The sequence below is a fragment of the Dromiciops gliroides genome, chromosome 1 (assembly GCF_019393635.1).
Source record: "Dromiciops gliroides isolate mDroGli1 chromosome 1, mDroGli1.pri, whole genome shotgun sequence".
Lineage (NCBI taxonomy): Eukaryota > Metazoa > Chordata > Mammalia > Microbiotheria > Microbiotheriidae > Dromiciops > Dromiciops gliroides.
In genome coordinates this window covers 763,397,223-763,424,575 of record NC_057861.1, presented here as the reverse complement: position 1 = coordinate 763,424,575, position 27,353 = coordinate 763,397,223, and the positions used below count along the sequence as shown (strand labels likewise).

Genomic DNA, 27,353 nt, shown 5'->3' with positions numbered 1-27,353 from the left:
CAGGGCCAGGCCACACAGGAATGAGGGTAGAGGCAGGAAGAGAGCCCAGAGCAGTGCTGCACACCCCCTGCACATTCAGCCTGTGGCCCACTGCACTGCCCACTGTGCTGCCCACTGTGATGTCCCCTTTCTACCTCCAAGCATGAAATGATCCCATGAAAAAAGCTGCTTCTCCAACCCCCAAGGCTGGGCTACAGACCCTGGCAACCCTGGGACTGGGGAAGTCAGTGGCCCTGCCTTGTGGCTCAGGCACCCTCCCACCTGACAGGTGTTCAGCGCCGTCCCGTGTCCTTTGTGTACACACACACACACACACACACACACACACACACACACACGGGCCATATTCAAATCACAGAGGGAAGAGGCTGGTTATCTCAGTGCTCATTTCCCTAGCAAATCAATCCGCAGCTGTCAGCCAGACTGAAGGGCCCTCGGGAGCAGGGCCCTGCCTCCTCGGCCCTGAGGCTGGCATGGAGCCCACCAACCACCCCAGGCACTGGAGGGGTGTCCTGTACAGCCAGCTCTACTGCCTGCTTCTAGGTAAGCCCCCCACCACTGACTGCTCCTGGATTGCTTGAGGTAGGGCCCCAGGAGTCTTGGGAGCCTGGCCCACCCCCCAGTCAATGGTATGGGCTGGAGCCCAGGGTCAGTCTGGGAGTGAGACCACAGTGGTAGCCAGGAGCCGGCAGGCACTTCAGGCAGGTGGTCCTGGGTCTGGAGGTGCCAGGAATGAAGAGTCCTCCCTCCCTGGATGTGGGGTCTGTGGTGGGAAGAGTTGGGGGGGGATAGCCCCCTAGGATGTAAAGCCCAGGAGCCCCTCTGCCATGACAGCCCATGGCTTCCAGCAGCCCCATTTCCTGCCCACTGCCTGGCATCTTCTTGCACCTCCCTGTCCTCAGTCCCCCCAGGGCCCTATCTGGACATGAGCTAGACAAAGCAGTCACCCCTGCCCACCTGGGACACCATGCTCTGGGCAGGCTTCCAAGGGTTCTGGGATGAGCACTGACACACTCGCTCCTAGGGGAGTCCCAATTTCATTCTTAGACAAACAGGCCCCCTCCCAGGGGGCAGGATATTGGTGGCCACTGGCCAAGCTTATTCAAGGTCTGAAGGGGCCGCCCCTCTTTGAGTGCCAAGCCTCTGGGGCTCTTCAAAGAGCAAAAGAGCCTGCCCAGTCCAGGGGCATCCCAGGGTCCCCAAGTCTCCCCACTTGGTAATCCTGCTCTGGGCCCAGACAGAAAGAAGGATAGAAAACTCTAGTCTAGAGTGAGAGGACTAGGACTTGGGGGGGGCAGTTCAGAGGCAGGGGGTGTCCACGCTTCCCTGGTTCTGGACCAGGGGCCCCTCAGAGGAGCCAAATTGCAGTGTCTGCTACCCTCCTGTAGTCTAGGTCAGTCAACAGGCATTGACTGAGTGTCTGCTATGGGCCAAGCACTGCCAGGCACTGCACTAAGAAATGGGGTTACAAAGAAGGGCAAAAGTCCCAGTTCCTGCCCTCAGAGAGCTCACCAAGCAATGGGGGGGGGGGGTGACAGGCCCAGCAATGGAGGCAAACTGAGGGTAAGTAGGACGTCATTAACAGAGGGAGGCACTTGAGGCAAGGGTGGTGCCCACGGGCTCTCTGGAGGAGCTGGGCTTCGAGCTAGGACTTGGAGGAAGTCCCAGTGATCAGCAGATGGGGCTTGGCAGGAACTGCCCAGAAATGGAGGGTCTTGTTCGCAGGAGGGCCAGGAGCCAGGGTCACTCACCTACTGGGGAGTGAGGCATAAGAAGACTGGAGAGGATTATGATGAAGGGCTTTGAATGCCAGGCAGAGCATTCTGGATTTGATCCTGGAGGCCACCAGAATCCACTGGAGATTAGCAAGTGGGGTGGGGCAGGCACAGGGGGTAATGTGGTCAGGCCTGTGCTTTGGGAAATCAAATTGGTGACTGGATAGAAGATGGACTGGAATAGGGAGAGACTGGAGGCAGGCAGCACCCCAGCAGCCATTGCCATAGTCCAGGTGTGAAGGTCTGCATCGGGGGTAGCCATGTTCGAGGAGAGAAGGGATCACCCTGAGAGTGAGACCACATATAGAAGATGCTACAGAGACCTTGCCACCATACTGGAAATGGGATGACAGACTCATCCCATTAATGACTCCCAGGTTGTGAGCCTGCAGCACCGGGAGGGTGGAGGTGCCCTTAACAGCAGCAGGAAAAGGGGGCCGGGGTTGGACATTGATGACCTGCTCATGTATGACTAGACCTTGGCTGCAGTAGGAGTCGCCTCCTCCTGGAAGCCTAACCAGATATCCTTAGCTAGAAGCTACTTCTGCCCTACATGGTCCCAAAGCACTTTAGGTGCCTCTTGGGTATCATCATAACCGGATTCTGATTTGATGTCTGTGCTACGTCTCTCCTCCCCACTTTGGAAGCTTCAGGAGAGGTGGGACCCCCAGCATGTCAGCCAGGCTTGGCTCTGCTGCCCACCCCGGTCCAGCCCTGAGCCCGGTACCTGTCCCTCAGTTGGCAGTGGGGAGAGGCAGGGACAGGCATTTATTAAGTGCTTTGGATAAAATGCTGCAGTATCCTCTACCACATATGGGCCATCCTGGAAAGTCCTGAACTTGGAGAAGTCAGGGGATAGACCCTGGCCCCATTTCCTGCTTTATCCATTTGCTGGCCAGAAAAGTGGCCACAGAATTTGCTTTCCTGGAGGCATAAAAATCCTGCACCAGGACCTGGCTCTGCCTGGAGACCTCTTCATGTCACAGCCTGGGATACCCCATTTCATTCGAGCAATCCATCAACAAGCATTCATTAAGTGCCTACTGTATACATGAAGACACCATACTTGTTGGGGGGCAGGCAGGAGTCCCCCACTAAAAGGACAGTTCTGACCCACAGGCTCTGTTTGCTTCTTCCTCCCAAGATCAGGATCTTTGAGCCTCTGTGAGCCCCTCTTCCAGGAACAGGGCCTAAGGGGACCTAGTCTGATGGGGTGAGTTCAAAGGCTCTGCTGATGAGCAGCTGTCACTGGAATTGGCTTTAGTGGCTCCAGATGCCCCTGCCCAGTCACCGATAGTGGCTCCAGGGCCCCGGCTGGCCTGCCCATGGGGCAGCTCCCGAGATGTGGGGTGGAGGATAAAGTGGGGTTGTGAGGGGCAATGAAGGATGTGCATGAGAGGGGTGGGGGCCAGTAAGGGGCAGTGAGGGGCGTGCATGATGGGGGGTGAGGGAAGGGGGTGGGGCCAGTAACGAGGAGGGGTGAGGGGAAGTCAGTGTGCTTCTTATACAGTGCACCCCTCTCGACCCCACCCACCCACATCCTCACAGGAGAGGGGTGGGAGTCTGGCAGGTGGGGACTTGGGCTCCAGCTGCTTTTTCTTTCAAAGAGAAAGGAGGGACTCGGGACTGGGGGGAGGCGGAAAGTCCCCACCTGTGCAGCTCCGGGGTCTCCATTTGCTTCGCTAGTCGTTGTCCCCACCCCCCTCCCCGAGTCTGTTTTCTGTCAACAGCTGGGGAAGGCAGGGCTTCGAATTTGGAGTCCCAGGTGCCCGGAGGTCACTTTGGGAGGTGCAGGAGATGAGGGGGGCCCACAGCGTGTTTATATTTAATACAGAGCTCTTTGTTTGCTGGAAAACAACCGGAGGGCTGAGGAGGACTTGGGTCCTGCCTCAACCCGCGCTCGGCTCTGACTAGGCACCACAACTCCAGAGGAGGGAGGGCCCACTGCCCACCGCCCTGTCCTGGCAACGATCCGAAGGAGCTGGAGCCACGGGCTGCCTGGCTCGGTCTTGGAAGAGTAAGCCAGGCAAAGAGGGTGATGGTTAGGTTAGCCATGCCTCCACACACAGCCGGGAGCCCATAGTTAACAGGACCCCAAGCGCGGCTCTCCCCTCATGCTGGGACACGCTGACAGCGCGGGAAGGCCAGTCTGCACTGGTCTCACACTGATTCAGAACCTGCACAGCCCACAAGGACACCTGGGGGCCTCAGCCCCTGTCTCTGTCACTTCTATAAATTAGATGAGGGCAGATCCCAAGTTGCAGCTGCCTGATCGAGGATCCTCGGACTGATCTTCCAAGCTGTCTCTGGGCTTCCCTCCTGGGTCTTGGTACCTCCAGATAGAGAAAATGCAAACAGAAACACCAAGCCACAGGTAGCAGTGGCTGAGCGGAGTGCTGGGAATTATTTATTCCCAGTGAAATCCATCCTGCAGGCTCCTAATTTATTGCTGGGAAACACCATTTTAAAGGGTCACCTATTGGTTTTCTTATGCTTTGGCAAAAACCCATAATCAAATTCAATGTTATCAGATACAATCCCTGATGCAAAAGCTGAGCTTCCTGGCTCTGGGAGTTCTGGTCAGTGCCTAAGAGAATTTCTGCTGCCCTTGCCCCTGCCCCTGCTCCTGCTACTTCCCCTGCTCCTGCCTACCCCTGCCCCTGCCACTGCCCCTGCTCCTGCCTCTGCCCCTGCCCCTGCTCCTGCCTCTGCCCCTGCTCCTGCTCCTGCCTCTGCCCCTGCCACTGCCCCTGCCACTGCCCCTGCCCCTGCCCCTGCTCCTGCCTCTGCCTCTGCCCCTGCCACTGCCCCTGCCACTGCCCCTGCCCCTGCCACTGCCCCTGCTCCTGCCCCTGCCCCTGCTCCTGCCCCTGCCCCTGCCACTGCCCCTGCTCCTTCCCCTGCCCTTACCTCTGCCTCTGCTCAGCATCTGAGGTCCCCACTCCTTCCTCTCAGTCCTTCTCAAAGAACATCTGTATCCCTTTCAAGGACTGGATTCTTCCTTCTACCTCAGAAATCATGGTGGTCCCAACTAAGTCTCAGGGCTAAGAGGGCTGCGGTCCGCGTCATCTCCCACTCCCTCAGAGGAGTCCTGGCCACTCTTTTCTCCTCGGAGGTCTAGGATTGCCCCTGAGGGGTCAGGGGTCACTCTGTGAGGCCAGGTGGCTTCCTTCCAAAGTGATCCATTGAGAGTCAGTCAGCTGGGAGGCTTGGACAGCTCCCTGGTGCCTCCAGAACCACACACAAAACACTTTCCTTGGCACTAAAAGCCCTCATGACCTCGCCCCTCCTTCCTTTCCAGTCCTCTTGGTCCTGGGCTCCGGGCTGTTCCATGAACAAGACCCTCCATGTCCCTGCTCTGGGCATCTTCTCCCACAGGCGCCTTCTCCAGGAAGCCTTCCTGAGCCCCCTTCATTCCAGATGTGTTGGCTTGTTGTCTCCCCACTGCAGTGCAAGCTCCTTGAGGACAGGGGCGGTCTTTTGCCTCTCTTTGTATCCCCAGCACTTGGCACAGGGCCTGGCATATGGGAGCTCTTGACAAATGTTTGTTGACTGACTAAGTAGTTTTTTGTAACGGGTATTTACTAAGGTGGCATAGCAGGAACGACCAGTAAGAAACATTCCCCAAAAAGGACCATGATACCTTCTCCCCAAGTAAGTGGTGAGAGGTTTGACCAACTGGGGAGGAGGGGGAGTGGAGAAGCATGACAGCCAACCCAACATCCTCTCCCTTGTCTCTCCGAAGGGTGGGTCCTAGGAGGCCACCAACACTGTGCTCAAACCCCTAGGACACAAACCAACAGAAAAGGCCTTTGGCCAAAAAGCCACACTTTGGGGCTCTGAAAATCTGTCATAGAGCAGAGCAAGTGATCTTCCCGAGGCGCCCCTCCAGCCAGTCACTGGGCTTCTCCCAAACCGTCAAATGGTGTGAGGGTGGCTGAGTTCTTCAGGGCTTCTCATCCAGCTGCAGTGTGCCACCTAGGAAGCTTCTGCTCTCCCCCATGCCATCCTCTGTCTGGCTCTCACCTCATGAAGGTCCTTACTGGTGACATCTGGAAGACTCTAAATGCCAACATCCCCTTGTCTGGTGGCACTACTGTCTGCCCAGGCCTTGCAGGCAGGATGTAGAAGGAGCCCCCAACAGGGTGCAAATCAAGTCCATTGCCCCCCCCCCCATCACAAGTACTCTGGGTCTGGGTCAGAGGCTCCACTCTGGCCTCCACACAGTGAATCATGAATCTAAGTCCTCCATTGTCCATCCAAACAAAGGCTTCTGAATGGACTGTGGTTGTTGTTGTTTTGTCAAAGAGTGTGACATGATTACAGAGACAGAGAGAGGAGGTTGAAGTGGCTTTGTTTAATTCATTTATTGGGGGTGGGGGTGCTTGACTCAGGATTTAAAAGCTGGGATTGTGAAGGTGATGAGAGGTCTTAAGTAGGTGGGATGCAAATTTGTTTTCTTTTAATAGTCATTCCAAACACCTCTAGTGCCTTGTTGCTGGGAGCTTCTTGCTCTGCCCAAAGAAGCCCTTTAACATCATCCAGAAAAGGAGAGGGGAGGGAGGCGATAGTGCTGCTTCCATGGAGATCATGCCATTCTTAAAGTGGATTCTTGTGGATCCTCGCTTCGCCCTTTCCTTTGAGGGCAATGAAGGCTTTTTCTGGTTTCCCCAGACTTCCATGAGATTGGTGCCAGGACCTGGGGGAGGAGAGGGGCTTTCCTTGGGCACTGACCAATGCTCGTTAAAGAAAAAAAAGGAAATGGATGGAGTTGGGAAATGTCAGAGCGGCCAGGAGGGAGGGCTAATTCCCACCCCCACCCCCCAGTCTAAGAAAGGAGCAAGGTGTCACAGGCCAGGAAAAAGCCGATCAGGCGGGTGACTGCTGTGGTGACTGCTCAGAGCCCCGGTTGCTTTGCCCCTTGACCACAGACGGCCCTTGTAGCGGGGGCTCCCGGACCGGGAAGCCCCAAGCCACACGGCCCCTATAAGCCACGTGGCCCCCATCGGTCCTTCAACAGGCTGTAAGCACCTGTCCCCTTCAGCCCCTCGGGAATGTAACCTGGCAGGGTGGTCCTCCCAAGGGTCCCTGCCTGGAGGGAGGCTGGCTCTCGTCCTCATCACCCTTTGAAAGCAGCAGGCTGCGGCGGCATCTGCTTTGGGGGATCCCCGCAGCTGACCGGGCCCTCCGCGTGGCTGCCTGTTTTCTCTTCCTCCCCAGGCACCTGTTCTGGGCTGACAGTGACCGTGCCCTCGGCCACCGTCCACGGCATCCAGGGTCAAGCGCTCTACCTGCCGGTGGTCTACAGCTTCCAGACCCCGGCCTCAGACGTCCAGATTATATGGATGTTCCAGAGGCCTCCGGCCACTCCCAAATACCTGCTGGGCTCCGTGAACACATCCGTGGTTCCGGATCTCGAGTATCAGCACAAGTTCACGATGGTGCCGCCCGATGCGTCCCTGCGGATCGAGCCGCTCCGTTTCAGTGACGAGGGGACTTACATCGTCAAGGTCAACGTGAACGTGCAAGGGAACAGAACCGTGTCTGCTCATCAGAAGATGCTGGTCACTGTGGACGGTGAGCACCTTGCTGCGGCCGCTGGTCCCTGCTCTAACACCTCAAGTCACAGGCTCTGAGCACGTGGCTCCACCCGGGCTCACTGCCTCATCCAAGGCCCCAGCCCCAGCCCCAGCCCTCGATAAGGGAAGGGTTCCCCAGATTCCTGGCTCTTCAGGGTTAGGTTAACATAAAGAATGAGAATAGTTCATGTTTCTATAGCACCTGCAGGGGACTGTGCTGAACACAGTCTCATTTGATCCTCTAAACGACCCTGATAGGTAGGTACTATTATTTTTCCTTATTTACAGATGAAGAAACTGAGGCAGGGATGTGAAGTGACTTGCACAGGATGGCCCTGCTAGCAAGTTCTGCAGCCACATCTGAGAAGCCGTCAGAGGCAAGGATTGTGGGAGTTGGCTAGGGTGACCCAGCTGGTCAGAAATCCTGTGTCCAAAAGTCAATTCCCCAGGTGAAAGTTTCCCTTTGAAGGCAGTCTCATCAGAGGCCCGCAGCAAAGCCCTCACCCCTCAGGTCTACACGGAGCAATGGGTAAGGAAGCAGTGGTAAATTCCTGGAGAACTCACTTGCTGTCTGGGCCCCTGCAGATCCTGTAACCAAACCCACCGTGCACACCCAGCCTTCCTCCGGAGCCGTGGAGAACGTGGGCAACTTGACGCTGACGTGCGTGGTGGCCAAGGGAACTCGGGTCCTGTACCGGTGGCTGAAAGACGAGAGGCCAGTGCAGGCCAGCCCGACCCACAGCTTCTCCCTCAGCCACAGCGTCCTCCACATCACCCCTGTGATGAGAGCCGACGTGGGGGAATTCCGATGCCTGGTGAGGAACGCTGTCAGCGAGATGCAAAGTGAGGCGCTGGTGCCCACCATCTACTGTAAGTGTTTTCCCTCCTCTGTGCCTCTAAAGGAGGCTCCAGGGGAAGGCCAGGCCTTGGGCTTCCTTCGGCCCCTTCCCACCCAGTGGGCCTGAGGCTCATCCCCTCTGGTTTCCTCTTCTGTAATATGGCAGGTTGGATCGATGGCCTCTGAGCTCTGGAACCAGGGTCCCATGACCCTCTGAGCAAGGTGGTCCCACTTCTGGCCTCCATGAACAATGGTAATGGGCCTGGAGGGACCCATTAGATTCCTGTTCAGTCATTGGTGCTACACACCAAGGGCCCCTCCTCCAGGAAGACGGACTTAAAGGCCCAAGTTAGGACCTCCCTCCCCTGACAGCATAGTGGTCTGCATCTTTCTGATGGGCCGTGGCTTTTCAGAGTGTTGTGCTCTAGACACAGGTGCCAGGGGGGAGTGTGCCAGGGACAAAGGTACCAAGCCAAGAACTGGGAACGAGGCAGGCCTGCTTGGCTGGAGCAATGGGAACAGTACAACGGGGGGGGGGGGGGCTGCAAAGGTCTTTAGAGGGCTTATATTTGATCCTGGGGGCCACAGTGAGCCACAGCAGTTCAAGCTGAGCAAGGGATGAATATGCTTTTGGAAAATCACTTTGGAGGCTGAATGAGGGTGGCCTGGAGACAGGCAGATACCTCCCCCCCCCCACCCAGTAGCTATTGCAGAGAGAGGAGGACCCTCCTAGACCGAGATACTCAGGATGAACTTCCCAGAGTGGGCAGGATCCAGCTAAGTGGGGAGGAGAGAGGACAAGCAGAGGGAAGAAGGCCCGGGGCCTGACCAGCTATCCAGGAGGTCCCCACCTCAACAGGGCCACTCAGAATTCAGCAGCTGCCTCTCTCTCCCCCATGTCACCAGAGGCTGACCTTAGGCTCAGGCCAACTGGGAGAAAGCCGGTCCAAATTCTAGAAGCATCTCCTGGAGTCATGAGGCCTTGTCATGAAAATAATAATTGATGATAATGATGGTAATGACGACTATAATAATAGTGATGGCAATGATGGGGGGGGGCAAGAATTCATATGTCCACTGTGCTCCCATTTTATTGTGGGGAAAGGCTTAGAGAAGGGGTCACAGAGCCAGTCAGTGTCCCAGGTGGGATTCAGGGGAGCAGGTGTGGTCCATATATTGTCTTTATCACCCTCCTGGATGGTCCCTAGGACGCAGCCTTGAGGCCCCTGGAGGTGTATCTGGCTGGGGTTGGTGTCAGGAATGTCTGCGGTGCCACGAGGAGACCACGGGCCTCCCTTGGAGCTGGCCCTGGGGCGGCCAGGGAGACAACCCTCACATTGGCCTCCCCGGGCCTTCTCCCTAGTACGTTGTGTCCATTTTCTCAGAACACACAACACTAGTATTCCCAGGAGGACCTGAGGAGCTCACTGGGCAGGGGTGATGTGAAATTGGGGAGGGCTCTCCCAACTGGGGGCCACCCGCCCTCGACCCCGCCCTCCACAGGCCCCCCTGCAAGGCCAGAGGGCTGCCACGTAGCTCCATACGGGCTACTTTTCACTGTCATTTTTAGTCACGTGACCATCTTGGCCTCCCTCTGTTCCCAGAGGCAGTTACCTCCAATTATGAAAGTGCCAGGAGGGAGAGGGCAGCCCCTCTGGGGAGCCTGGGCCAGCTGGGAAGGGCTCTCAGAGAAATGAGTCCTTTGTCCAAGAAACACGTCTGCTTCCTCAACGACCCCAGGCGGATGAATCATCTGTTCTCATTAACCTTGGTGGCTATGTGGGCAGAGCCACCACCACCCTGCTGGCAGCAGGTGGCAGGCATGGAGTGTCTTAATCACCCTGCATTAGGGAGCAACATCTGCCCTATGGAAACACTGCAGCCTGAGGGCAGGGATTCTGGGAGGCCCAAGCCCACGTCCGGGACAGGGGCTGGCATCCAGCCAGGGCCTTGGGGACACAGGGCTGGGCTCAGCCTTGCATTGTTCCCACCAGGCCCCCTCCCACGAATGGAAAGCTGAGACCTCCAGGAGGGGGATGCAGGAAGCAAGGTGACCAGGATCAAGAGGGTGGGCACAGACAGAGCCAGAATTTCCAAGGCGCCCATTCCAGGCAGGCACGGACAGAGCCAAAATTCCCAAGGTGCCCATTCCAGGTGGGCACAGTTTGGAAGGATCAGAAGGCCCTGGAGGGGGTGGGGGGGGCTGTGCCAACATCACCTTTAACAGAAGTGTCCCAAGCTTTTCTGGAAGATGGAGGCCAAGGAGCAAGCATTTAGTAGAAGTTCTACTGGTGAAAATCAGCTGCCTCAGCTCAGAGCTGGAGAGTCTGCCCTTTGGACAACAAACCTGTGGGGAGAGGGCAAATACAGGCACCCCCAGGGCGGAGGAGATGAAGGCTCTGGAAACTTTTGCAGAAGATCTGGGGAGTTCAGAATTGTGGGCCTCATCAAGCAGAGAGAAGGTGTGGAGAAAAACAGATTAAAGGCAGCTGGGCAAGAGACCCCTCTGAGACCCAAAGCTTGTTCACTTAAGAAACAGAAGGAAAGACCTAGCTTATTCTTCATCCCCAGGACTCCCAAATCATGATGAGCTTCTAGGAGCTGCAGGGATGATGCAGAAGACTGGACCCAGAGAAGCTCTGTGCTGGGGGGAACCTAATTTTGTGGATGTTGGGGGTTCAGTTCTCCAGGTGTCTGAAGAAGAAGAAGACAGACCAAAAGGGGGAGGAGAAACCTCTGGCTCTCACTATATAAATATTTAATTTACATTATTAGTATTCTTGATATTTAAATCCATCACTCCAAGATACTCCACTGACTCCCCTGGATTTCCTCCTGAGGGCCTGAGCCAAGTGGGGCCATTTCTTTCTTTGGCTCTGTGCCCTGATCCCGCAATGTTAGTCCAGGAAAATCTCTGAAACAGAGCCTATCTTGAGCTCACATCAAGGGCCTCCCCACCTCCTGCTCAGGCCCTTCTCATGAGTAGTGGGGATGCCTGGGATGCTGAGCACTCAGCAGATGCTCACAAACAAATATGGACACACAAAGCCCTGCTACCTTCCCTAACCCCCCAAAGATCAATGTGCTTGGGCCGCTGAACAAGGCCTCGACTTCAAGCCAGATTCCCAGCATCCCAGCTGTACCTGGTTCATTGGCCGCTGAGCTCTCCTCTGGCCACCCACCTCTCCTTCCCGGGAGGATACTGTTGAGGAATCTTGATCCTCCCAGAGGCCAGGGCCCAAATGCTTGGATTCAAGAATGTTTTGGTTTTTTTAATTTTCACTTTGGTTTTTTATCATTTTGTTTTCCTTCCTCCAACCCATCGATCAAACTCAGGATTTCCTGAACTTGATCACCCATGAAGCAATTCTCAGAGCTGGTGCTTCTTTGGTGATCTCTTTTCTTAGGCTAGAAGGTGAGATTTCAAAATAGCCCTGCCTAAAAAATTAAAATCCCCAATGCCCCCAGGAAGCTGGGATTCAGGAAATATCCTTAGATATCCCCTGCCCCGAACACCATACAATCACACACTGTCATGTGCTCCTGTTGAAAGCTGCCAGGGGAAGGGAGAGAAATGCCCTCTTTCCACCCGCCTCCCACCCTAGAATAAGGCTCCGCTGTTGCACTGTTCTGGAAGTACAATGAGGAAAAGGAGAGAGAGAATCTCTCTTTTATAGAGCATGGATGGGGGCATTTACACAATCCTCAGTCCCTGGGAGCCACAGGAGTCCTTCCCTATGTCTTCTCACAAGGACTAACCTTCATGGGAGGTGCCCTTCCACACCTGAACCTCTCATCAGAGTGATTAGAGAACTGGTCATATTGATCAGTCTCCCCCAATCACTCCCTTCACCAGAAGAGCCAACTTTCCTGTCTCCTTCAATCTTCTGAGAATCCGCTAACCCAGCATCAAGGCTGCCCACCCTGCCCACCATTAAGAGGCCGACCTCTAACTTACAGAGCAAGATGTCCTGGAGGGGTTGAGGGTGGGGGGGCCATTCCATCAGTCCGTCCAGACCTCCCACAAATCATCTCCCAGGCTGCCAATAAATGGTGTACAATATTCCCTGGAAGAAAAACCAACAGCGACAGCCTTGTTCAATGTAACTGTTCTCATAAGTCTCAGATGGGGGACAGAAGGCACCTGCCAAAGACCTGAAGGGGGTCCAGCGCTGGAAAATGCTGTCATGATGAGTCATCAAAGGACACTGAAAAGGAGCTGCCGGGCAGGAAGGGAGGAAGCAGGGAGGGGGGAAGAGGGGTCGGGGTGTGTGTGTGATGGAACGAATGGAGGGCAGAGTGTCCTCGAGGAGAGGGTAACCAAAAGCATCACATGCAGATGGATCCTTTCTTCTCTCCCTCCCTCTATCCCTCTCTTCTTTTCTCTCTCCTCTCTCTCTCTCTCTCTCTCTCTCTTTCTCTCTCTCTCTCTCTCTCTCAGCATCACAGACACTCACCCTAATCTGCCCTAAGCTCACAGAGCAAATGGGGACCACCTTTTGTGGATGAAATTCTGCTCTTTCACAAGTAATGTTGGGAGAAACCCATCTTGTTGCTATTGCCTGTTTGGGGGAGAATGGGATGGTAAGCATGAGGCGGCTGACTAGGTGGTTCAGTGGTTAGAGCGCTGGGCCTGGTGTCAAGAAGACCTAAAGTCAAATCTGGCCTTGGATGCTTATTAGCTGTGTGACTCTGGGCAAGTCACTTAACCCGTTAGCCTTAGTTTCCTCAACTGTAAAATGGGGGTCGTAATAGCACACACACCAGGGATTTTGTGAGGATCAAATGAGATCAAATGTGTAAAATGCTTAGCACCGTGCCTCGTACCTCCGTAGCAGGGGTTACTTAAATGCCAGTGAGCATTATTCTTCACGAAGGAGATATTAATAGTAACAGATCATGAGGACGGTCCGGTGCCCCTGCCCCCGCGTCGTGTGCCAGCTGCGCCCAGCCTTCAAGGCCAGCTGACCTGGGCTTCGGCCGACTTCGAAGGGAGGCCCATCTTCTGGGACGGGAGGCTGAGCTCGCGGGCTCCCCGCTGACTGCTCTAGGGGACAGGTGGGAAGGGGTCCGCTGGCGGGCATAGTCGGCTGGGCGGCCGGACCCCCAAGCCGCTGCCCGGGGGCTCCCCGGCCGGGCCCAGCTGAGGCGCCGCCTCTTTTCCGCTCTCCCTCTGATGCAGACGGACCCTACGGACTCACAGTCAATTCAGACCGAGGTCTGAGGGTGGGAGAGGTCTTCACTGTGGACCTCGGGGAGGCCGTCCGCTTCGACTGCTCCGCCGACTCCAACCCCCCCAACGTTTACTCATGGCTGCAACGGCAGGACAATTCCACCCAGGTGATCGAGCACGGTCCGCGACTGGAGGTGGCTTCGGGGAGCCTGGGCCGGAGCGCGGATTACACGTGCTGTGCCTACAACAACATCACGGGGCGGCGAGGGGAGGCTCGCTTCACCGTCATCATCACGTCTCTAGGTAAGAGCCCCTAGGTCCAGGGACGCGCAAACGTCTGGAGGCGCTGCCAAGTGTGGGCGCCACTCTGACCTCCCGCTCTTCAGCCGAGGGCTGGAGGAGGTGGAGGGGCAGGGATCTCCTCACTCCTGATCCGGCGCCCCTTACCTGAAGCTCCCCTCCTTCCCCATGGCTCCTCACAGTGTGCTCCTGGCTAGTCCATCTCAGCCCGTCTCCAGCTTCCTATGTCTGGGCTAGGACCGGGCTTGAAGCCAGAGAGACGAGCTCAGATTCTAGCCCTGATATTGAATAGCCGGGGTAGCCCAGGCAAGTCCTGGGCAGACTCCCCAGGACTTCATGTTAACTCATAAATGGGCTGCAGTCTTTCTGAGAGGGGCAGTTCCCACACCGGGGGCTCCTTCACATAATCAAGTATTACTACGAACAAAGATTAGTTGGTTCCAACATTTTCCGCGGAGGAGCGAAGCTTAAGCTGGCCCTTCTTGGCATCGGCCAAGCAGCCTGTGGCTACCTCCAGGCATGGCCACGCCTCCTTTAGAGCGCTGTAAATTAGCAGGAAGTTCAGCTTGAAATCAAACCTAACCCTGCCTCCCTACAGCCTTCCCCCATTGCTCCTGGCGCCACAGTGCAGAGTGCTGGGCCTGGCATGTGTGACCCTGGGCGAGTCACTTAACTCTACCTCGATTTCCTCATCGTAAAATGAGCTAGAGAAGGAAATGGTAAATCACTCCTGGATCTGCCAAGAAAACCCCAAATGGGGTCACCAAGTTGGAAATGACTGGTTGGTTTTTAACCGTTGGGAGATGTTTTCCTTCTGCCTAAAGTTATATCTTTGAAGCTTCTACCCATGACTCCTGGTTTTGTTCCCTGGGGCCAAACAGGACAGGTTTCATCTGCCCTCTACGGAAGGGTCCCTCAAACCCTCCTCATGGGCCCCCTGAGACTGCTACCTCTCCAGGACCAACCCTCCAGTGCAGGAGCCTTCCACTGTTCTGGTCGCTCTCCTTCCATACACTCCAGCCTGAAAAGGCCCGCCCAGAGCTAGAGGCAGTCGTCCATCCAGTGAGAGGGAGGGCTGGCTTTCAATGTGTGAAGTAGTCCAGGACAGAGAGAGTCAGGCCTGCGGCCTAAAGAGCAGAAAAGAAGATTGTGCTGTGCCTTTATCCACCTCCCAGAGTGGTGGAGGTGGAGGCGGTGCCTGACCAATGAGCATGAAGCCTCTGCTCTGAGGTCCAAGGGCGAAGGGACAGTCTGAGCATCAGGACAGAGAGGTGCCTGAAGGGCCCACCACACTGGGAGGCTTTCTCCACGCTTTGCAGCTGTCTTCACACCTTCTGTTTTCTGCATTGAATGGGTTAGGGGCTTTTTTCATCATTTGTAGTAAAAGAGCCCAGATGTGAATTCTAGCCTGGTTTTATTTCCTTTGGATGAAAAGGTTGGCTTGTTTTCAGCCATTCTCCATTAATATTTAGCCAAAGTATTTTCCTGACGCTCCAGGCTCCCAGTATTTGATTAAGGTCCCATTAGCAAGGACCCCAGGTGACTGCAGCCTTCGCGTCAGACAGTTGCCTTTTTGTGAACTCCAACAAACCTGTTTGACTTGTGCCCAGATCAGCCATCTGTGATGACGGTAAACAAGCGCAGCAGGTGGGTGCGGGAGGTTTCACCACCAACAACAGAGCATCAGCAGGGCCCTTCCTGGGAACGTGTATTCAAGGGCCAGTTGGGGGGGGGGGAAGGAACGGGGAATGAGCATTTATAGACCACTGGGCGGAGCACTTTACAAATATGACCTCATTTGTGGAAAGTTCTGTACTCTGCATTTGGGGCCAAGCCCTGCAGAAACAGTACTTAGGAAGGAAGGAAGGAAGCAAACATTTCCTAAGCACCTACTATGTGCCAGGCACTGGGCGGAGCACTCTACAAATATGACTCGATTCTTAGAACAATCCTGGGAGGTAGATGCTGTTATGTCTCCCACTTTACAGATGAGGAAACAGAGACAGATGGCAGTGAAGAGATTTGCACGGGCCCTCCAGCTCATCGGGGTCGGAGGACAGATTTAAAGTCAGGTCTTCCTGACTCCAGGGGCTGTGCTCTAGCGGAACCCCCTAGCTGCCACTCATCAATTCATTCATTAAGATTCTTCTAATCTGAGCATCTGCTTGAAGAGAGGCCCCCCAGGGCTCTGGAAAGCTCTATCCTGGCTACCTTAGACTTGCGTGTGTAGCGTCTCCAGACAGTAGACAAAACTGGATTAACTAGACCCTGGCTCTGGGCCTCAGGGTCAGGTTCAGTGAACCCCAGTAGGAAGGTGCACATGGTCCTGAAACTCCTCCCCCTTTCCAGTCGGTCCAAGGCAACCCTGAGAGATACTTGCATGAAGCAAAGTTATCAGAGACGCTTGTCCCTTCTGAGCACCAGCCTTGTCTGCTCCAGGTGGATTGGCCATGGCCCAGGGACTTTGGGGAGGGGCTTGTGTTGGAATTGTAGGGAGAGAGAGCAGCTCCTTCAGGTGTGAGTGGAGAGGCTTCAGGAAGGATCGTTTCAGTTTGCTGTCTTAGTCTTGTTGAGCATCTGCAGAGGGCAGGGTGACCTGTGGGAAGACCTTCCCCATGGGCTTCTCCTGCTTTTATGAGATGCTACATGCATCTCCTCAGACAGGACCCTCCCCCATCCTGCCTCCCCCTCCTCCTCCTCCTCCTTTGCGAGTCTGAAGAGGGCCTTCCCGGGTGCAGGAGGCCTCCCTTGAGGTCCCTGGGCTGTCCTTTGGTCTTCCTGGGGGAGGCTGCCCCTCCCCCCTGCAATTAAGCTGCCTTTGCCACCATTGCTCACACAGAGTCCTTCCAGTCACTTCCCCGTCCTCAGGATCGCCCACCATTCAGAGTGGCCTGCAGCCACCCAGCTTCACTGAGGGATTGTTGGTAAAAAGGTGGCATCTGGAACTACCTGGCCCAGTCTCCCAAGCACCGTTCAGACATCCCTGACTGTTCTCTGTCCACCCACAGCATCTGTGCTCAATGGACTGCGGGGACACCATACACAGGCCATCGAATAGCAGTTTGTGGTCGGGACAACAGGTGTTCTTTGTCCATTTGGCTTTACTCATGTGGATAATCAGGACAGACATTAGAAATAATTGTCAGGCAGCTAGATGGCGAAATGGATGGAGCACCAGCCCTGGATTCAGGAGGACCTGAGTTCAGATCCTGCCTCAGACACAACACTTACTAGCTGTGTGACCTTGGGCAAGTCACTTAACCCCAATTGCCTCCCCCCCCCCAAAAAAAAAGAAAAAAGAAATAACTGTCAGTCTTATTGGGGAATCTCCACCATGTCCCATGTCCCTGTGCTTGGGCCAATCAGGAGCCAGTAGCAAATGGAGGCCCCCACCACCCCCAGGGAAGCCCTATTCTATTTGGACTTCTCTAGGACCAACTCTCCATTGCAGGCCTTCCACTGTTCTGGTTGCTCTCCTTCCATACACTCCAGCTCATCGAAGGCCTTCCTGAAATGGCCCGCCCAGAACTAGATACAGTCGTATCTGGTCAAGTGGGAAACATAACAGCATCTAAGAATCAAGTCATATTTGTAAAGTGCTCCGCCCAGTGCCACAGCCTTGGCCATGATGGGAGCAAATCCTTTTGGTGAGCTGATCACTCCAAGTTTGATTTCCATCCCCAAGATAATTGGAGTTGTCTGTGCTGCTATAGGTTTCAGAGTGTGACTTTAACGTATTAAGACATTTCCATTGATTTAGTAATTATTCTTCCCTGGTATTCACCTTGGCCAACTTTTTAAATATTCTTTTGTTCCTGCTTTGGACTTGTCTGCCGTTCTCAAATCTCTACAAAGTAGTTCGAGTACTTCTGGATCTGTGCCAATCTGCACAGAATGAGCAGCATCCAGGAGACCCTAGACAGGTGTGTTCTTTGGCCAGGGGTCATCGCTTCCTTTTCAAGGGGCTTCTCCAGCCAAGTTGTCCAGGAAGAGCTGCTGGGCAGCATCCTTTGGTCCTCACTGTGTGATCAGCTGTGTCCTCCAGCTGTGAGCACTGCTGCCACCTGCTGGAGTTCATGCTGACTGGACTGGAGGTGACCAATGCTTGTTGACTGACTGACTGACAGCCTGGAGAGTGAACCAGTTCCCCTGCGAGCTGAGACGCCAACCATACCATATGGCTTCCTCAGATACAGGGCTCCCAAACTCCCCTTGTCCATATTTGCATAGGCGATTTAATTGTATTTGTTTAACAAAGGTCAGGCATGGAGAGTGTTTGCACTAGGGACTTTGGACAAAGGACCAGTCACCCGGAGTGAGGAGGGAAGGGCACAGCTTATTCTAAAGCCCATAGGGAGATGGTGGGGACTCGCTCTGTACCACAGACCCCCAGAACCTCTTCCTATGATTTGTTATTTGACCCACTCATTCTGTAGGATGACATTATATAGTTTCCAATTCATTTTTGGTCTGTCTTTCCATGGCCCCTTATTACACATAATTTTTATTTCATCATGATCTGAAAATGATGCATTTACTATTTCTGGCTTTCTGCACTTGACTGTGTGTTTTATGCCCTAATACATGGTCAGTTTTTGTGTAGGTCCCGTGTACTGCTGAGAAAAAGGCATATTCCTTTCTATCCCCCTTCACTTTTCTCCTGAGGTCTGTCATATTTGATTTTCCTAAAATTCTATTCACCTCCTTAACTTCTTTTTTAATTTTGTGGTTATATTTATCTGAGAGGGGGAAGTTGAAGTCCCCCACTAATATAGTTTCACTGTCTATTTCTTCCTGTTGCTCATTTAACTTCTTTTCTTTTGGGGGGGGGTATTTAACTTCTTTTCTAAGAATTTGGATGCTGTACTACTTGGTACATATATCGATATTCTTTCATTGCCTATGGTACATTTTAGCAAGATGTTGTTTCCTTATCTCTTTTAATTAGGTTTGTTTTTGCTTTTGCTTTGTCTAAGATAAGGATTGCTACCCCTGCTTTTTTTTTTTTACTTCACCTGAAGTGTAATATATTCTGCTCCAGCCTTTTACCTTTACTCTGTGTGTATCTCTCTGCTTCAAATGTTTTTCTTGTAAACAACATATTGTAAAATTCTATTTTTTAATCCACTCTGCTATCCACTTGCGTTTTATGAGAGAGTTTATCCCATTCACATTCACAGTTATGATTACTGTGTATTTCCCTGCATCCTATTTTCCAGCCTTGTTTATATTGTCTTTCCTTTCCCATATCCCTTCTCAGCAGTGTTTTGCGTCTGACTACCACCTCCCTTAATCTACTCTCCCTTCTATCAGTCCCATCTCCCTTTTGACCTTTCCCCTTTTGCCTCCTAACTTTACCCTCCCTTCTATCAGCCCCACCTCCCCTTTGCTTTCTCCCAGTTGTCTCCTAGTTTTACCTTCCCTTCTATCAGCAGCCCACCATTTTCTTTCCCCTTTCCCCTCTTACTTCCCTGTAGGGTAATATAAACCAACTGAGTGTGTCTGTTATTCCCTCTGAGCCAAATCAGATGAGAGTAACATTGAAACAATGCTCACCCCTCCCTTCTTCCCCTCTATTGCAAAAAGTCTTTTCTGTCTCTCCATGTGATTTACCCCATTCTGCCTTCCCTTTCCTCTTCTCCCAGTAGAATTCCTTGTCACCCCTTAAGTTTTTTAAATATCATCACATCAGAATCAACTTATACCCACACCCTGTGTCTATGTCTACTCCTCCTATCAGTCCCAATAAAGATACGGTTCTCAAGAGTTGCATATATTTTCTTCCTGTGTAGGGATATAAACATTTAAACCTTATTGAATAACATTTTTACCTTTTTGTGCTTCTCTTGAGTCTTGTATTTGTAGATTGAACTTTTCTGTTCAATTTTGGGCTTTTCATTAGGAAAGTCCCCTATTTCACTGAATGCCCATCTTTTCCCCTGATGATGCTTAATTTTGCAGGGTAGTACATTCTTGTTTGTAATCCAAGTTCCTTTGCCCTCTGCAATATCATATTCCAATCCCTCTGATCCTTTAATGTTGAAGCTGCCAGGTCCTGTGTGATCCTGATTGTTGTTCTTTGGTATTTAAATTGTTTCTTTCTGGCTTCTTGCAGTATTTTCTCCTTTTCATGGAAATTCTGGAGTTTGGCTATGATACTCCTTGGAGTTTTCCTTTTGGGGTCTCTTTCAGGAGTGATCAGTGGATTCTTTATATTTTTCTCTCATTCTAAGACATTGGGGCAGTTCTCCTTGATGATATCATGAAATATGCTGTCCAGGCTCTTTTTTTTTTATCATGGTCCTCAGGTAGTCTAATTATTCTTAAATTGTCCCTCCTGGATCTATTTTCCAGGTCTGTTGTTTTTCTGAAGAGGTATTTTATGTTTTCTTCTACTTTTATATTCTTTTGATTCTGCTCTACTTCTTCCTGTTGTCTCATTAGGTTGTTAGCTTCCATCTGCCCAATTCTGATTATTTTTTTCCAGTTCTCATTCTTAAAGAATTATTTTCCCTAGTCAACTTTTGCACCTCCTTTTCCATTTGGCCAACTGTATTTTTTTCAGGGCAATGAGGGTTAAGTGACTTGCCCAGGGTCACACAGCTAGTAAGTGTCAAGTGTCTGAGGCCAGATTTGAACTCAGGTCCTCCTGAATCCAGGGCCGGTGCTTTATCCACTGCAGCGCCACCCAGCTGCCCCTCATTGTATTTCTTAATGAGTTGTTTTCCTCAGTCAATGTTTGTCCTTCTTTTCCCAAGCTATTGACTCTCTCTTGTATGACTCATTTATTTTCCCAGTTTTTCTTCTACTTCTCTTATTAGGTTTACAAAATCCTTTTTGAGTTCCTCCAAGAAGGCTTTTTGGTTTTGATACCAATTCCTCTTCCCCTTTAAGGTTTCATGTTTCATTTCTTGACATTTTCCTCCTCCAAGTTTATGTTTGGATCCTGTCGCCATAGTGATTTTCCACGATGAGGGTTCTTTTCTGTTTCTTATTCATATCTTGACCTCTTTTGTGCCTTTTAAAGTTGAGTTCTGCTCCTGGGGTACAGCATGCACTGTCCCAAGCTTCTTCTGCTGGAGCCCAGTCACTGACTTTCTGCTCTGAAGCCTCAGACACTTGTAGCTTGTTCACTGTGCTGGAGTGGCCCAGACTATTGGGCCCGTTGGGAAGCAGATGCCCCAGCTGGCAGATTGCCTTCTGTGTTGGGGCTGGGGGCCTCACAACTGTCCTGCTGGGCCACTATCTTGGTGAGCCAGGACCGAGGGCCCTTAGCTGGTAATCTGTGCTGTGGTCAAGACCTTTCGCTGGCTTGTCCAGACACCCTCTGCACTGGGCTGTGCTCCCCTTTTACCCAGATGAGACAGACCTTTCCTGAAGACTTAGGTCACCTCAAGCCAAAAGATTGTTTCACTCCATCTTTTCATAGGTTTTGCAGCTCCAGAATCCATTGAGAGGCTTAATTTAATGTTGTTTCTGAGGGAAACTTGGGAGAGCTCAGGAAGCTTCCTGACTTCCCTCTGCCATCTTGGCTCCACCTCCCCAGGACCTCTTCCAAACATGAGGGTCAGCACTGTGGCAGCTGCAGCCTGTAGTGAGCCATCCCAGTGCCCCCAGGTGGAAGCAGGTCCCAAGGAGGTTAACAATAATTCAGAAAGATGACTACAGGGAGAAGCTGAGGGATGAGAAGGTTAAAGGAGGATGAGAAGGAGTTTCCTGAGGCAGGGTTCCAGATCACAGAACCTGGGGGCGATCTTAACCCTAAGGCAGCACAGCCCTTACTGGTGCTATTGGGGCCCCTCCAAATCCCCTGATAGCCTGGCCCACAACACAGGGGCAAGAAAGAAGAAGACACTCAGTGAGGAGGCAAGAGAAATCAAAGGAGGGAGAAGAGAATGAACCTTTAGAGCCCACAGGACAGACTTTCCTGTCCAGTCCAGTCCAGTCCAGGCCTACCCATCTTCTAGCAGACCTGCTGAGGCTTGCCAAGTAGCTGTACTGACAGAGGCAACTCTGTTTGATTGGTGGTGGGGGGGGTCCCTTGGGGCAGGGGCAGCAAGAAGACAAGGAACCCTCTAGAAACCTCTACTCTGACCCAGGCACCTTGGACCCTCAGGCCACAGAATTTGGAGTCAGAAGACCTGGGCGGGGGGAGCTATGTGACCTTTGACAAGTCCCTGGCTCCTTGGTCTTTAGTTTCCTCCTCTGTAAAATAAGCTGGCTAGATTTGACTGCCTTTGATCCATTCCAGCCAGAGTTGTTAAGAGGAGGGGAGGGGAGGGCAGGAGAGAGGAGGGGAGAACAGAAGGAGAGGAGGGATGGGGAGAGGAGAGGAAAGAAGAGGGAAAAGAGAGGAGAGGACAGACCTGGGCTTTACCCTGGTGAGAGGGGTGCCCCTCCACACTGCAAAGGGCTCCCACCCAACCCTAGCAAATATTCAGGCTGGTGACTCATGCAGGAAAATCTCTGTGAATGTCTATGTGGGCTTAGCTGTGAGGATGTGGAGGGCTCTGGGTAAATAAGCCAGCTGATCCTTACAGCAACTCTGCAAGATCTGCTGTTCTTATCCCCACTTTACAGACATGGAAACTGAGGCAGAAGAGGTGAAGTGACTTGCCCAGGGTCACACAGCCAGCAAGTATTTGAGGCCAGATTCAGACTCAGATCTCCCTAACTATAAGCCCACTGCTTTATGCCACCTAGAGATGGCAACATCATTTTGAGGGTATTGAGTCCTGTACCATTGCAGAGCCTCCAAATGAGTTGTCCCATCGCTCCAAAGAGGTTGGCCTCACCATGCACATGAGAAAAACCAAGTGGATGAAGCCGGCCCATTGTCTGTCCAATGAGAGCTGGGAGAGCCCATAGCACATATCTGTTTGCTTTTATCTCTGGGACTGCACTGTGGTGGTCAAGGAGCTGGCCCAGAACCGAAGAATAGGTATGTGGAGCCGAGGCACCCCGACACAGAGGCCTGTTGTGTTTCACCGACGTCCTCTTGGTGGTGGCCTGTGTGGGACACATCGGCTTCTTCTGATGGCCCTCAGCGGATGGACTCCGTCTGCAGAAGAGCTCACAGTCTGTCTGTGTCCATTCTCTGCCCAGGACTAGAGCGGGTCACCAGCAAAGGGAAGTCGTCCTTGGCCATCATCACGGGCATCTCTGTGTTCCTCATCGTAGCCATGAGCAGTCTCTTCTTGTGGAAGAAGTGCCAACCCTACAAAAGTAGGTGGGACTTTGTTGTGAGGCAGTTCCTGGCTTTGTTTGCCCCAGCAGACGGGACTCACTGTTCTCTCTCTCTCTCTCTCTCTCTCTCTCTCTCTCTCTCTCTCTCTCTCTCTCTCATCCAGCCATTCGCCAGAAGCTAGCAGGCAGGTAAGGACTTGCTCCCTCCCTCCATCCTTGTTCTGAAGCACAGATAGTCCCCATTCCACAAAATCATCCACGTGTCTGTTTCTCTTCTTCAGGTCAGAATCTGACTACCGGAAAGCGCAAACCTTTTCAGGTGACAAGCCCCATGAGATGCTGCAGATGGTTGGGGTTTTCTGGGCCCCGGGGGCAGGGCCTCCCTTGGGCTACTGCAGGATTTCCGGCCCCCATGAGCACTGGGCAATTGCCCTGGCCTCAGAGGAGAGGGGCAAGGGGGTCGCTGGCAGCTTCCCTCCCCTGTCAGGCCCTGGAGGAGGCTCCGTGCATTCCCTGGGACTGTCTAGCTCTGTCTGTGACTTTGGGCCTCAGGAGGGGATGGAGGCCCCTGTTTGGTAGGAGGCTCCAGCTGAGGGGTGGTGGCCATCTCTGCTCAGAATGAGGACCCTTTCTAGAGCCTAGCTGGTCTTTGGTTCCATGGGGAGGATCCAAGGGAGGTGGGAGGTATGGGAGCCAGGCCTCTTTGCACCCCCAGCTCTGAGGGGCTCTTTGCACTATCTGCAGCTGAGCAGACACTCACGACCTCGTGAGATTCCCCATGTGCGAGCACTTTCGGATTTTGTTACCTCCAATTTCACCAATATTTATTAAGTGCCCACTGTGTGCTGGGCATACAAAGACAAAGAGTAAGAAACTTCCCCCTCGGGAAGCTCAGTCTGATGGGCTGAGTCAATGCACATGGAGGAGTGAGAAGGAGGGGAGCCCTGTACCCCTCCTCTCCTGCCCCAGGTCCTTCTCCGTCCTTTCCCAGGGAATCAGTCCCTGCCTGGGCCCTCCCTCCCCTTGACCTCTGCCTTCACCCAAACAGTGACATCCTCCCAGCAGCTCCCTAGTTCATCAATGTTTCCCGACTTGTCACCACTCCACACCCGGCACCCACAGCGATGGCCAGACCTTCAGTGTCACCCTCGTCATAGCCACGCCCACTAGGGGCTCCAAACTTCCCCTCTCTGGACTGTTCTTCAATCTCTCCCTAGCTGTGGTCCTCCCTGCAAACCCCAGCCTCTTCCCCTGCTCTGGCCTCCCTCCCTAGGGTCTCCCATCTTCCATCCCTCTCTCCCTCATCCTGTCACTCAGCTTGTCTTACCCAACCCTAACCCTGAGTTCCTGCCACCATCTCCCGCCATCCCTAGACTCCCAGCTCACAACCAATACATCGTCTTAGCTCCACTGGACCTTCCGCTTCTCCCCAGCTGCGGCCACAGCTCACTGGGCCCTTCCCTCCCTTATCGCCCCTGGGCCCATTCGGTTCTTCCTGGTGGGGCCCTCCCTTCCTTTTCCTTCCAGGAGGCTCCCTAGGCTCCCCTTGCCTGCCCAGGTCCTTCAGACTCCACCACCCCATTACACGTGGAACTCCATTTGTGTCTGGCTGGGCTCCCCTCCTGTGGCTTCTGACCCACTTCTGTGCCTGCTCTCCCCTGGTTCTTCTCTGACCTGTCTGACCTGTGGAGTCACACCCATCTCCCCAGATCTGCCCTGGGCCTCTTCTCTTCTCTTGAGACTCTTAGTGACCTCATCATCTATCACTGCTTCCCCAATGGGTCCCGATAATGTGAAAATCCAGCCCTTACCTCTCTCTAGCTCCCTCATCGCTTGCCTTCCAGATAGTTCCTGAGAATCCCATTTGCATCTCAGATATGCTTCCCCTTCAATCTGTGCTTTCTCCAAAGTTCAGACCCATCCTTTCAGTTCCCTAGGCAAATATTCTGTTTTCCCTCCATCCATGGCCAAAGCTTGTGGAGTTTCTCTCCATCCACCATGTGGCAACCAGCATCTTTAGGTCCCCATCTTCTCTCCCCTGGATACACAGCCTCCTAACTGGCCTCCCTGCCTCTCCTCTCTCCTCTCCTGCAGCCCTGTCCAAAAAGCTTCAGTGGCTCCTGTTCCCTTTGGGGTCAAATACAAATGCCGTAGTCAGCTTTTGGAAGCTCTGTCTCCCTCCAAGGTCTTTTTCCAGATTTTCCCATCATGTCCTGCTCTCTGAACTCCCACCTCTACACCTTTGCACATGCTGTGCACCCACTATGGGATACACGTGCTCTTCACCTCTGCCTCACAGAGTCCTCCTTTTCTGTCAAAGCTCAGCTCAGATGCCCCTTCTTGCTCAGTCCTTGCAGCCTCATTCATCACCCTCCATCACCCCTCCTCGGACCCCAATCTGCCCTGTCAGCCTTATTCCTCATCACTCTTCTACATGTGTCACTTGATGTTCCTCACATAGGAGGTGCCATCTTCCACCACTCGGCCATTGCACTGGGCACCCCCCACACCTGGAATGCTCATGCTCCTCCCTTCTCCTACCCCTCTGTCATGGTTGCCAATGCCTCAAAAAAAAATTCACTTTGCACTTATTATATATTATTTATAGATGTGCAGGTGGTATCCCCCAATAAGGGAGATGAGAGCTTGCATTTCTATTGTTCTTGACATACATGATCTCAGGGGCAGCTAGGTGATGCAGTGGATAAAGCACCGGTCCTGGATTCAGGACTCCCTGAGTTCAAATCTGGCCTCAGACACTCGACACTTAACTAGCTATATGACCCTGGGAAAGACACTTAACCCTCATTGCCCTGAAAACAAAACAAAACAAAACAAAAAAGACATATGTGATCTCAGCCGATCCTCATGATAAGCCATCTGTGCCATTACTGTCTCCACTTTATGGACAAGGAGACTACCAATAGTCACACGGTTGGTCAATGTCAGTGATAGGATTTGAACCCAGGTCCTGATTCTAAGGCCAGTACACTGACCACTCCTCCACACTGCCTCCTATCAAAAGCCAGGGACTGCACCCGCACATAGGTGTTTAAAATTATTGACTCCCTAGGGGCAGCTAGGTGGCACAGTGGATAAAGTACTGGCCCTGGATTCAGGAGGACCTGAGTTCAAATCAGGACTCAGACACTTGACACTTGCTAGCCGTGTGACCCTGGGCAAGTCACTTAGCCCTCACTGCCCCGCAAAAAAATTTTAAAAAGTTTTTTTAATTGATTGACTCCCTGATCCCCCATGGTAAGAGCTCTCCTCCTCCCATTTCCCCCAATCACTCACTTCTGTCCACAGTGTTTCCCCAGCAGAGTAGAAGCTCCATGAGGACAGGGCATGCTGCGCACAGTAGGTGCTTAATCGGTACTCAATGAACTCTCTTTCAGGCCATGAAGATGCCCTGGCTGACTTTGGGATCTATGAATTTGTTGCCTTCCCGGAGCCTTCCACTGCTCCCAGAGTGCGTGGGGGTGTGGGGGGGAAGGGGAGGGCAGGAGCTGGGAGGGCAGGGGAAGGGTGGGGGAAGGGCAGCGGAATGTCCCTGCCTTTGCTCCTACCTGGCGATGAACAGAGACTGGAGCTGGGCTCCAGCAAAGGTGTTTGACCCCGAGGCCAAGGGCAGCCTGCAGGCAGGGCTCCCCACATCCCCCAGAATGCCCAGTGGCTCCCAGATGCCACTGTTGTGAGCTCAAAGGGGCAGCTCAGCCTAGCCGGCGTCCCTTACTGGCATCTGACACAGTTAGATACTGGGCGTGGTCCCGGCTTGGTGGGAGGCTGCTTATCTGACCCTCTGCCTGTGGGATGGCACCTGTGCCTGGCCCCCCCAAGCACTGAATTGATGCCTCCTTTACTGGTCTATCTTCTAGATGCCCAGCGGTCCCATTTGTGGTTCTGAGCAGGGCCCTAGGCAGGAGGTCCACGGCACAATTTATGAAGTCATCCAGCATATACCTGGGCAGGAGCAGCAAGGCCATCCAGAGTAAGTGTGAGTCCAGGAGCCGAGGTCCTGTCAGCAAAAGCAGCCATAGCCCACAGCCATCTTGTGCCCCAGGAGTTCATGTCTTGTCGGAGGCACACCCCAGCCGTGGTATTGGGGGAGACGCCAGAAGATCAACTTTGGGGCATTCAGGACCTCAGTCCTGGAGGCCACATAACCCACCCCCAGACTCCACACCTTGGTGTCCATCCTTCAGAAAAGGACTTCCTGGAACAGGACGGACTCATCCGTCCTCCCCAGACATTCATCTACATATTGTGGAAACACACTCCTGTAGCTCTGATGTTCAGATGTGCTGAATAATCCATCCCTGGAAATGTCAGGGGGGTGGGCTGCTAGTCTCATCCTGTGTTGAGAGACTTGAGAGTTTGATCATGGTGGGTGGGGACCCATCACTGCAGGTGAGAAGGAAAACCCTCCTCATTGTCCCAAGGTCACAGACACCATCCTGTGTAGCAAAAAAAAGCTTGAACCTGGGGTCATTCTAGGGTGG

General features: G+C 53.2%; 1 protein-coding gene across 1 annotated transcript; it reads left to right on the top strand.

Annotated features, from left to right (window-relative positions):
• Positions 1 to 461: 461 nt before the first annotated feature.
• HEPACAM2 (HEPACAM family member 2) lies at positions 462 to 26,846 on the top strand. The gene is made up of 9 exons (XM_043978717.1): positions 462 to 543; positions 6,996 to 7,352; positions 7,940 to 8,224; positions 13,375 to 13,668; positions 22,771 to 22,890; positions 23,016 to 23,040; positions 23,133 to 23,170; positions 26,250 to 26,323; positions 26,730 to 26,846. The coding sequence occupies exons 1-9, from the start codon at positions 474 to 476 to the stop codon at positions 26,844 to 26,846; spliced, it is 1,380 nt and encodes a 459-aa protein (XP_043834652.1). The 5' UTR covers positions 462 to 473.
• The last annotated feature ends 507 nt before the right edge of the window (positions 26,847 to 27,353 follow it).